Source organism: Brachycentrus maculatus, unplaced genomic scaffold (genome assembly GCF_059751285.1).
Source record: "Brachycentrus maculatus isolate JH-2025_06_01 unplaced genomic scaffold, ASM5975128v1 h1tg000624l, whole genome shotgun sequence".
Classification (NCBI taxonomy): domain Eukaryota; kingdom Metazoa; phylum Arthropoda; class Insecta; order Trichoptera; family Brachycentridae; genus Brachycentrus; species Brachycentrus maculatus.
Window position 1 is genome coordinate 829778 of NW_028281361.1, and position 12326 is coordinate 842103.

The window sequence follows — 12326 nt, forward strand, 5'->3', positions numbered from 1 at the left end:
TGGTTTAAGTGATCACTTTACACACGTGTAACATTCACCAATTCTATCCATTATTGACAACCACACTACTCAAATTCTTGGAAGTTCTATATCCAATATGTGAACCAATTTCAAAACGTTGTTCTTGAATCACTAGAACTTCACTAGAGACATCTCTATTGGTGAGATGAAAATTGGAGATAGTCCAGATTTGTGAAGTATTTGGGGACACACTCAAAATGTTGATCCTGAATCAAACAATACAATTTTTTAATTAATGAACTTGCTAACCATTACACCACTTTACTGCAGAGGTAGTCAGAAAGAATAGAACGCCTTACCGCTTATCTTTGAATCACTCTTCTCCTCTTCCACATGCATGCATCTCCTCATACATACCCGCCGATTATTGCGATATCTAACCTTACCACGTCCAAGTATTTGAAATACTTGACCATGCCAAGTTTTACTCGGTCTTCCTCTACTTCTATTACCAATCAAATTCGCATCATATTTTTTTTTACTATCCTTTCTTAACTCATGCGATTCACATACCTAAACATCATTACAGAATCTCAATACAAAATGTGTTTTTTTTCGGTTTTCTGCATACTAATTTCATTATATTGTGTAACTCACATTCACGTTAGTTGAATGCCCATAAACATATTTGTTTGGCACGAAGAATTAAAAACGATATTCATTAGAAAGGAATGTAAGGCTGAACAAGGGATAATTGAAAAGATTAAGAAGAGTTTTTAAGGTGGTATGGACACGTGGAGCGAATGGATAACGAGAGAATGACTAAGCAAATATATGTGGCGAATGTGAAAAGACTTGGCACGACCAGATCAATCAGAATCTTAAATCTGGTGGTGTCAAAAGTCTGCGTAATCGGAGGGCGTGTACGACTAGATGTATGGATGTGAAGGAAGCTAGGAGTGTATGTCAGGACAGAAGAGTTTGGCGTTCCACCCTCTCTGCCTACCCCTGCGGAGAAATGGCGTGATGGTAGCAGTAGTAGTAGTATGTTCATGAACATTTTAATTTTCCAACATTGTACTCGGATGAAAAGTATGTAATTTATCCGATGCAAAGGTACCTATGTAGCTATGTACATACATAAAATTAAAAACACGAAAATATTATACATAAAACCTGGAGGTTTTGGTTTCAAATAATATTCAAGAATAAACGTATTATTCTATTCTCTCGACGAATTCAAGGACTGTTTCGCATCCAACAAAAGGCATACACAATGGTCGAACGGTTGATACAATATATACCTCCTATATTTACTAAAAGGTACTTATTTCTGAGAAGGTAGGTTTAGCACACATGTCCAAGTCTATTTTTTATAAAATGCACTATGATAACGCGTAAACCTCGCTAATTTTCCATTACCAGACACTATTTCGTAATCCACCGCAACAATAGTTCGATTACACCACGATCGTATTGCATTTTGCAATTCTTTTATTCTATCGTGTAATTCTTTTATCGTCGCCTCCGAACGACGCGTAAAATCGTTTAAAAATGTTTTCGAAAAACGACCTTTTAAGCCAGAATCGGAGAAATGATCGGAGCAAAACCGTAACAAAAGCAGAAAACGCGGACTTTTCTTCCGAAATAGGCGTAACGTAGACACCTGTGAATTTGTTATACAGAATATCGAATAATCAATAAGTCTAACAGATACTTTATAAAAGAGAATATTCCTTTTACAGAGTTATGTGCCCTAAGTGATAGGATAAAGAAATAAATAATAATCTATTGAAAAGAGACATTGTCCGTTTTACAACATTCCTTCGGTACAAAACAATACGAGTGGACAGGTAAGCTTACCTCGTTCTGGGTTCGAGTCCCGCGGGGGAGGTATTCCAAACTCTAGCACAAAAGTCACGTTTATTCTGGAAAGATCACTCAAAAACACGAGGTCTTTCATTCATGGAGCGTTCGGTTATAGTTAGGAAAGCGGATAAAACTAGAGTCTCAAAGGCTAACTAATGAATATATGGCAGCTGACTGGTGTGTAAGCTCCGCTAAACACGTCCACCTCGCACCACTGACTGCGCGGCACTGGCGCTAGATGGCAGTAAGCGCAAGGCGCTCGACCAAACGTCACTCATTGATTTATATTTATGCCGCTAATCTCACCGCGCGGCGCTAGTGTCGCTTCGCACCCTTTTACAAAAAAGGGTTGTTATTTCCCCGAGATGAATAACATTATTTGATTGTTTATTACCACCCACATAACCACATACAAATACGTGATGTTTCAAACTGTCAATTGAGGTGATGTTAGTTTCAAAAACCACCGAAATATTTAGATCAATTTTCACTTAGGTCATAACTCCGAGAGCTATTTTTAAGTCCATAATGCAGTAACCGGGGTTTTATTAGTACTACTAACTACTAACATCACGCCGTTTCCCCGCAGGGGTAGGCAGAGAGGATGAAACGTCACACTCTTCTGTCCTAACATACACTCCTCGCTTCCTTCACATCCACGCATCTAGTCATACGTGCCCTCCGATTACGCAGACTTTGGGTACCACCAGATATTAGGTTCTGATTGATCTAATCATGCCAAGTCACATCGGCCAAATATACTGTCTTAGTCATTCTTTCGTTATCCATTCGCTCCACACGTCCATATCACCTTAAATACCTCTTCTTAATCTTTTCAATTATCCCTTGTTCAGCCTTACACTCCTTTTTTATATCTTTTATTACTGCCATAGAATGACTTTTATATACTTTTTAGTATATTTCGTAAAATACGGGAAAATTCAACTATTCAAGTTGATTACAAAAACCTACAAAATAATCGTTTTTTTTGTTTGCAACTGTTTGAACTCACATATGTTGTATCATATGAAATATAGAAATTTCGTAATAAATTAAAAATATATATATATTAATAAAAACGTGTTTTTTCGGCATTTACTTTGTGGGAATGGTTTTTGATGCTTTAGTTTATATTCAACCTGTAGATGGAAGCATCTATAGATTCCGAAACTATTCGTTACAAATAAATGTAAAACTCAAGTGTTAAAAAGTGTTTTCATTTACAATTTAATATAAAGTTTTGAAAAGAAATAAGCTATGTAAAGGTAAGGAGTTTAAAAAAATTACAAAAATATTTTTTCAATAAATACATATTCTCAAAAAAATCTAATTCCAATATAAAATTCTAAAAAAAAAATTGTGCGCAGAGACACGTCTGACCCCTAACGCGCTCGATCGAGTTCTGAATTTGTACGTTTAAGATATCAGCCTCAAAGCATTCTTTTGATATATAAACGTAGATGAAGTCATTTGAGAAGGGAATATGGAAGTCTTGATAGTTTCATCCTTTATATCGCTCTTATTTATTTAACATTTTCAACACGAATAATACCGATTATCTTGCCATTTTTATTTATTTATTTTTGACCCAATAAAAACCGCGATGATAGCCTACTCTTCAAATAAACAAGTAAACTATTGCATTGTATTTGTGTAACAGTACAAGGGAATTGTGATGTCAAATATTTGCCCATTAATTTCGGCGACAGGCGCCGTGAGTTGGGTAGACGCTCGACTGCGAAACCTGACGTCGCGGGTTCGATTCCCGCCAATTGCAAAATTAATTCAAAAAAGATTTATTTTCGATTGGTTTGGGTGTTTGTGGTATAATTTTCACATTTACCTTCCCCATCCTAAATATCCTACTGCAGACAAACCTCTAAAAGTAGAGGCTTTGCGGGGTATTCGTTTTAAATAAAAATAAATAAAAGATCTGGTTGGAATTTAAATTCCAGAACATAGATCTGCATCTGATCTTTTCAGGACATTTAAATTATTATTCCTTATCGAAAATTAGAAACATATAGTTAAACAATTCTAAAAACCCTCTATTTTTTCGGCGCTGTTGAACCGGTTACTCCTACACTCCTATACAAAGATTGTTTTATTCCCTTTTGGAATGCCCTACCAAAACCGTGGGAACATGATTTCCTAGCCCTGCGTAGACATATTTTTTACAAGTGGAAATATATTTTTTTTTGACATTTTGTTTGATGGTTTTGAGATCATACACACTCTAGGGTAGCGGTCGGGGAACTTTTTTTAACCATTACCCTAAAATATTTTTGCGTATGTCGATATTACCCCCTCCCCCCCTCTCATTTTGAAAAGAAGACAGTCAATGTATATTTTAAATAAACATTATCGAATCAATTTACAAAATAAAAAAAGTTTTATGAAAATAGTATGTTATTACATACGAAAGTAAACGAACGGTACGAAATTAAAAAAAAAAGTAATACTAACTAAATAGTATGTTATTACATACGAAAGTATGTTATTACATACGAAAATAGTAAGTATATTATGACAAACAACAAAAAAATCTCAAATTGAATCAAACTAAAATTTAGATTTTCAGGCTTCCTTTTTAGTTTTTGGAGAAATGATGCTGCTTCGTGTTTGATACAATTACTTCGAAATTAAGACTTTTCGATATAAGAGCAATTTGAATACAGTGTTCGGCGTTCAGCATCGATCTCTGTTCTTCGTTATGTTCATTAGAGTGGAAACCCCTTGTTCACAAAGGTAGGTTGTTGCAAATGGCAACATTTTTGCCGCCTCCTCATGTGCAATTTTTAAGCCTTTAGACAACCAAGAAGACGACAGTTTGCTTTTCTAAAAAAGGAAAATTTCCTTATTACCCCAAAAAAACATTTTTACCCCGGTTGCCCGACTAGGGTTATTCTCTCAATACTGCGGCATAGTACTGCGGCATGTAAACGTGGTATTTTTCACGAAGACCGTTGGATAGTAAACTGCATAAGCGGAGGAAAGGACATCTAATATTTGGACTCTTTTACTGTGTTACTTTGGACTCCGGCCGCCACTATTATTTAGGTTTATGTGTTTTCACAGTTACTAATAATTACTTGGGCACATTAAGTTTTTAGATTACATTAAATATTGAATTGAAACTTCAGACAGGCAATTATTTTTAGTTGAGAAAGGTTACTCCAGAACTTTGGCCTTTTCAGCTTTCAAAGACAACGGCTGGAGGCGCGTTGCAGGAGTCTGGGGACTTATCCGACATCGGATCCGTGATAGTTCATAAGGAACTTTCACGAGAGGTGGTATCATAAACATAAACATAGTTAAGGACATTGGTACCATAAACCAATCTAGGACAAAATATGCCGAACCCATTTCTAGTGGAACGGAAGGTCTGTTGACGACAGTCAACAGTCCATCTTCTCCTGAGGAGTTTTACTTAGTTTTCTCTAAGCAATGAGAAAATGCTGAGAAGTTCCTGATTGCCCCTCACAAAATTATCCTTACTGTTCCCAACACATATTAAAATAAAACATATTTTTTCGTTAGAAGAAACAAAAATCCATTTAATGTTCTATAAAACTTGTTAGGTAAATAATAAATGCAGCTTCCATCGAATAGAAAAATCTCCAAAATCACTGTATTCTTCTATCGTATTCCAAAGATTCGTGTTCAAAACCTATTCCGTTTATGTATATATGAAGCTACAGCATCAGCAGTTCAATCAATTATATTCCCCCAAAAACGTTTTGAATAAACCTCGCAATTATACCGATTGTTCGAAGGGCTATGAACTGAAGTTCCTTTACATCTGTCGACTTAATTAATTTTCTTTTATGGCTTTCGTTGAAAAAAATGGTACTCCCTTTTGATTAAACCAAAAGCAATAGAGTAAAAATTATTAAGCAATTGTGAATTGAATTGCGATAAATTCGTTTAATAAAGTGATTTCTTTCCGGGCGGCGACATTCAGAGCTTCGGAACAAAGTTTGAAGTACTTAACTACCTCCCCATCCATTGTGAACGTAATCCATTCAGTTGAGAAATAAATTATTACGTACATTACGTATTGATGGAGGAGTTTCTTATTATTTCTATTCAGTGAACACAGCTTTTAAAATTGATTTTCTTGAGCAATACATTTTATATCATTATTGTTAAAGAATTTGTAAACACATAGTATCACAGTTGTATGGAAGTTTCATATTATTTTTTGACATCTCGACATAGATGAAGAAGAATATGGAAGTATGGGCTTTTACGGTGCTTGCGACCGTCATAGGCTGGTATAAGTGAACAATTCTACCCATGATTGACAACCACACTACTCAAATTCTTGGCAGTTCTATATAAATCTAAAAAAATAAAAAATAAAAACATATAAATCTATATAAATAAAAAAAAACTTTTTCATTTCCCCAATAGATGTCCCTAGTAAAAATTCTATGTATATATATATATATATATATATATATATATATATATATATATATATATATATATATATATATATATATATATATATATATATATATATATATATATATATGATCCAATTTCGAAACATTGTACTTGAATCACTAGAATTTTCACTAGAGACATCTATTGGGGAAATGAAGAAGCTTTTTTTATTTAACCAATAGATGTCTTTAGTGAAAATTCAAGTGATTCAAGTGCAATGTTTCGAAATTGGATCATATATAAAGAACTTCCAAGAATTTGAGTAGTGTGGTTGCCAATCATGGGTAGAATTGGTGAATGTTACACGTGTGTAGTAAGTATTTGGATACACTCAAAATGTTGTGTATAAAAGTTTGTTTGTTTTGGGTGATTTCTTTTATTTTCAGTAATGAACATTCTAAGCCTCTCCCCATACCTGATTTTTCATCGGTTAATGCGTATTTATAAAAAAAAATCCTTTTTATTTTCCTAGTTCTGAACGCCAAATGCACGAATCCCACACAAAATTTCCAATTTTGAAGTGGAATATATTTCATGGGATAAATATGATGAAAGTGAAGGGTTTCAGGGCAAAGAGCATTATTACTATGTGGAAAGAGAATGGATCATTTGAAAACGGGAGGAATATCTAATTCAACAACGCAACCTATAAAGGATTGTTTAAGACACGTTTTGTGTTTATAACAGCCGATATAATCAATATTTTCCTTCATCATTTTCTTTTGGAAAATTCGCCTTTGTAAAAATGTTATTTTTGTAAGTTGGTAATGAGTGACGTTACATAAACGATGAACGTATTTTAATGGTGGTGTCATTGCTAAATTATTGGCGGCTCTATTTGATGATGTCTATAGTCCGCTTTCCCCCGCCTCCGTTCATATTTCCCTATCCAGCCGTATCAAATGGTGGTGTAGTGCTGACAAACAATCCACAGTTCTTCTATTAAACCTCTATAAGTCATAGACAGTAAACCATAAAACGTTCGACGACGGAAATTTGATGACGTATGCGGACGCAAGTTTTTCGTTTCATTCAAAAAAGTTTAAACCTTAATATCTCCTCAACTTCGTTACAGATTTCAATAAGAATGTTACCGATAGTGTTGTGATTTTTCATATTAACTTATTAGCTAATAATAACACATCATGACAAAGATCCATTGCAGATGAAATAGTAGGTAAGAATTTGAAAAATATCAGTGCTAGGATTCTCGGTGTTGCAAACACGTACTCGTACGAGCTTGTATATGCTATTTTTGTTAAAGTTAAAGTCCCTTGAAGGTTTAAAAATATTACTGAAAAAAAATCATTGAGAAAATAAGAAAAATAAAATCTTAAAGCCGAAATCGGAAAAAAAAATTCAAATTTAAAAAATTAATTATTTCTAACGAAATAAAAGATACAAAATATAAACATAATTTTTCAATATATCTGCCTCCGTAGTGTAATGGTCAGCATGCTTCCATGGGGGTGGGGGTCAAAAAAATATAAGTGATTTTTCACTCAAATATTTATTCAATATTATCCTGGACTGGTACCTGAAGCGTCACCATTCTTTCATTTGTTAACAATCAAGATAACACTGTGTTTTTATATGATGCAGTGCTCTATGCACCATCGGGTGCGGATAAGAGTGTAAATAGGAAGTAATTTTTAGTTATTAGTAATTATTAGTAATTTTTAGTTATTTAGTAATGTTAGTTATTTCGACCGTAAGAACCATAATTGCAAAACTTGCGACCCGTTACTGTTATCACAAAATTAACAAACAATGTTGATGCATTTTGTATTGGAATCGAAGAACTCAGCTGTGGAAATTTATCACAGATAGGAAGAGAATTCGCTAAGATAAGCAGAATAATAGTATTGCCTGTGGCACTCGAGGCCGCATACTTATACTAATATTAGATCTGTAACTTATGTTTCCGTATCCCCCTGGTTTTACCCTCGTGTTATTTTATGTAGATACCTACGTCAAAGAAAATACACAACAAGCCCCGGCAAACAAATTGTAGCCTAGTAAAAACTAACCACTTGAAAATTTTAACAGGCAACATTGTTATTGACTGTCAAATAATTTTCATTCAAAGTTCTAACTTGGTTAGAGGTTATATTATTTAAATAATTTTATTTTTCCAGCAATCAATATCGATTTAAGCTATGGACGTTGACAGAGATGATTCCAAGGCAAAAAAAACTGACTTTAAACTCTTTACAGCGAAGGGTTATGATTACAAGGTTTATTTATTTTTATATTTTGATTTCAGAGTGTTTACTTGTTTGGACGTGACATAACTCAGATACCATGCTTCAGAGATAGCTTTCTTTACGGAATCGGCTCCGGGATTGTTTCCGGCTTGGGCTATTTCATGTTCACATCTCGCACGAGAATGGCGACTCACGTTGGCTTCGGTAGTTTCATCGTAACAACCCTCGGCTTCTGGTGTACATGCCGGTATAACTACGCTGTAACTAAATTCCAAATGCTCCAAATACAAGCTGGTATGCAGGAAAAAGTATTAAGCGAAGGCCCACAAGGAGATGCCTCTGAACAAAAACCTATTGAAGGTTTAGATCTCAAATCAGTTTAAATTTATTACTTATAGGAGAAAGAATATATTTAGTAGAAATATGTAGCCGTAGTTTCTGAGTATTCATTTGTGCAACTTTTAGATCGAGAAACTAGTAAAATTATTTTCCTGGTGTTGATTTCTCTTGTTTACGAATGGTATAAGTCATAAATTTTTATATTAAACCCAGTGATATATATGTGTGTATATATATATTTTTTATGCTTATTAACAATTAGAAATAATTTTAAGGAAAACCGATCGAATTACTAAAAAGAAATCATATATTTATTTATGGCTGAATGTTACATAATTCAATAAGCTGTATCAATGTAATTCCCTTCTGTTTTTTGATGATGCAATCTTGTGTATTTCAATCGGTGCTTCTCTTGGTTTTTGACCAAATTTGTGTTCCTAATAAGCAACCAAGGAGCAAGTTCAATGAGCAAGGATTATCTAGCATTATAGGCAGCATAATAAAGTATATACAAAAGTGTATAAAGTTTACACTCCCTATGTAAAATTTAAGGTTGAGGTGGTAGAAAATATGGTCACAAAAATATGCTTCGCGAAATGCGCATTATACTTATGCGAAACATAAGTTTTGGAGATCACCATCGCTTTGTGTAATGAATAGTTACTGACTGTGGGAACGAGGTTGATTTTGAAAGGAAATTTAGAAACTCATACTGATAAAAGGCATTTCCCTTTATTACTGGCTAAAACTCTATTACAGCACCAACCGGAATTATGAACACACCTAAGTGTGTCCTAAGACGGGAAAGGTATTTCTACTCGTTCGGTCGATTGATCCTTAAGGACAGGAAGGGTATTTTTGCCTCCTGCGCTGGCCTCATTTCAAAGTCAGAAAATAAGAAACTATTCAATGTTTTTATATGAATATTACGTACCAATCTCTTTGTTAAGGTCTTAAATATATGTACACAATTTTCAAACTCCATCGCCAGCGCTCCGCAGACGTAAAAAACACCCGTAATCAGTGTATTAAGTCAAATTCATATCTACGGTTTGTTTCATTCATTAAGATGGTCAGATTATAAAGATGTGGCTACAGAAAATCTTACCAGTTCATTGCATCTCTGCATTAGAGCGTTGGTCGTAGCTATAAGCCGTCCTTAAATTGGTAGATCGTTTAATGAGGACATCCTGCATATTGACGGTGTCCGGCAAAAAGTTACCAAGCAACAATTTATTTTTCTAGTCTGTCGTGCTGCCACTTTCTTCAAAAGTGTATATGGTGAGTTTTATCTTAAAACTAATGGAGGCCGGACTATACTGGTTGATAATATTCGAGATGCATTTAATTTCGACCATTTCACCAATATTATGACACTGAAGAATTTTGTGCATTTTTATTGTTATGTACTTATGTAGTTGTAAATATGTTTTTATTTAATTTAAAATATATATTTTTGATTCCATACTTTTTTTTGTTATTGTATCCATTCACTAAATGAATAGTAAAATATATTTACAGTTTGAATATTGTTTTACATGGAAGTTAATAAAGGCCGTAGAAAATATGATATGAAAAAATGAATACCTGAATTTAAATGGAACAATTGGCGATTGTGAAACATACGTACTGGTAGTTCTAAAAGAATGCTGCTTGTTAAAAAAAATCAAATAAAAATTACATAAGCGTCTTTATTTTAAAAATGTTCGCAATGTAATCAACTTTGAAATATCGTACAGAAATATATACTTTTCACCATCACCTTTATCTCTAATGGTATATTAATTTATTTAACAAATTATTCTGATCATATTATAGAGATAGTGGAAAGTATTATATTGGTAATTAATACCTCCTTGATAATAATAACTTTTTCATGTACCTCAATTCAATCTAATACAGGGGTGACAACTTTCTACGCTTGTAATATTAAAGTAACAAACTGACAAATCGCTCACTCCTTTCAACAACGTCATATATCAAAAATTGTAAATTTTCGGTTGTGCATGTTTTCGGAATGCCCGTAAAATGTACTGTATCCCAGCAAAAGTGGGATATTTTAAAATTAATATTTACCCGCTACAGGGCAGAAAGTGTTGTTTTTGCATTTTGAAAAAAAGGTATTGTTTAATTTTTTTTTTAATATACTCAATATTTTTTAAATGGAGAAAAACATTTAGGTTTTACCTAAAAAGATCTGTTGCACAGTAAAAAGTTGAATAAGTGGCTTGATATTTATTTTTAATATATTTTATTGTATTCTTAAACTTTAAAAACGAACTCCTGAAAAATTAAGTTATCTTTATATATGACATTGTTGAAAGTAATCAGCGAAATGTACAAATGTATCAATTCAGACCATGTACCACAGAGTGAACCAAAAATAAAGTTTGCAACTGATTACAAATAAATTTTGTCTTACCTGAAAATATGTAGGTTTTTCCTCTTCTTGATATTAAAATGCTGCAGGTTGAATTTGGTCTCCTCCACATGTGCACAAACCTCCCTTCTCCTGCTCCTGATTGTTCCTGTCTTATTCCAGTTTTCTTCCACCTCTTCACAGGTAATAACCACACACTTATTTGATTTATTATTTCATTTTGATGGGAAATAATTGTGCTTGGATTGCATCCCCATTATGCAACCAATTACCCAAGATTTTCAATTCAGACAGATTCCAGGTAAAGATGTTTTCTGTTATTATTTTGGCCACAAAAAACTTTTTATTCATGTTCTCTATCAATTTCCACATACTTTGCTTTTCAAAAAAGTTTTTTTTATGGATACACATTTTTAAAATGTCTTACCATATCAGTAGTGTAATGGCAAAGGGGTATATCTGTCAAATTTTTCATTTTCTATGTTTGTTCCACAAAATATCTGAAATAGTGTATTCCATAATCTAGCCAAAGGATATAGCTGTAGTTGCAATACTTATTTAGTTTAATTAAGATATGCACATATAAAAATACATTAAAAACTCTCCTGTAAAATTTGGTCTGAGACAGATATACCCCTTTGCCTTTACACTACCGATATATGTATTTTTACTCAGTATTATGAAGTGTTCTCCCCCATCTAAAGACTAGCAATCATTTGATTTCCTTGACCCCGATGTCAAAGATAACTTTTACATCAAGAAGTCGACTCTTATTGAACATGTCATAACTAATAAACAGTATCATTCATTCACACATGGGTAAAGCAAATATGAACTGGAATAGTATACTATTTCCATTACAAAATAGAATCCCGTTAAAAAGTATATTTGTTTTGTATTTTATTATATAATCTATTATTATCTTAATATGACATTTCTTAGTATCAATAAATTTAATATGGCATTTCTTAATTTCAATAAATTAAAAAATATATATCCCGGGTTATATTTGGTTCACGCATGCGATAACTGCATTATTTGATTAGTAAATTTCCATAATGTTGTAACAAATAGGGTTACCGATAAAAGAAAAACAAAATCTTCCACAATAAATCACC

General features: G+C 33.2%; 2 protein-coding genes across 9 annotated transcripts in view; one reads left to right on the top strand and one right to left on the bottom strand.

The window, feature by feature from the left end:
• tutl (immunoglobulin superfamily member turtle) overlaps positions 1-2060 on the bottom strand; it is a 337339-nt gene extending 335279 nt beyond the window's left edge. For all 8 annotated transcript variants that reach the window (XR_015838863.1, XR_015838862.1, XM_088273974.1 and 5 more), the window contains exon 1: positions 1825-2060. The gene's annotated coding sequence lies outside the window, so the exon portion shown is untranslated. The remainder of the gene's footprint in view (positions 1-1824) is intronic.
• Positions 2061-8352: 6292 nt separating this feature from the next.
• Positions 8353-10293, top strand: l(3)87Df (cytochrome c oxidase assembly factor COX20 lethal (3) 87Df). Its single transcript, XM_088273987.1, has 2 exons — positions 8353-8468; positions 8549-10293. Exons 1-2 carry the CDS (start codon positions 8442-8444, stop codon positions 8870-8872), a joined length of 351 nt encoding a protein of 116 aa, XP_088130113.1. The 5' UTR covers positions 8353-8441; the 3' UTR covers positions 8873-10293.
• Positions 10294-12326: the final 2033 nt, after the last annotated feature.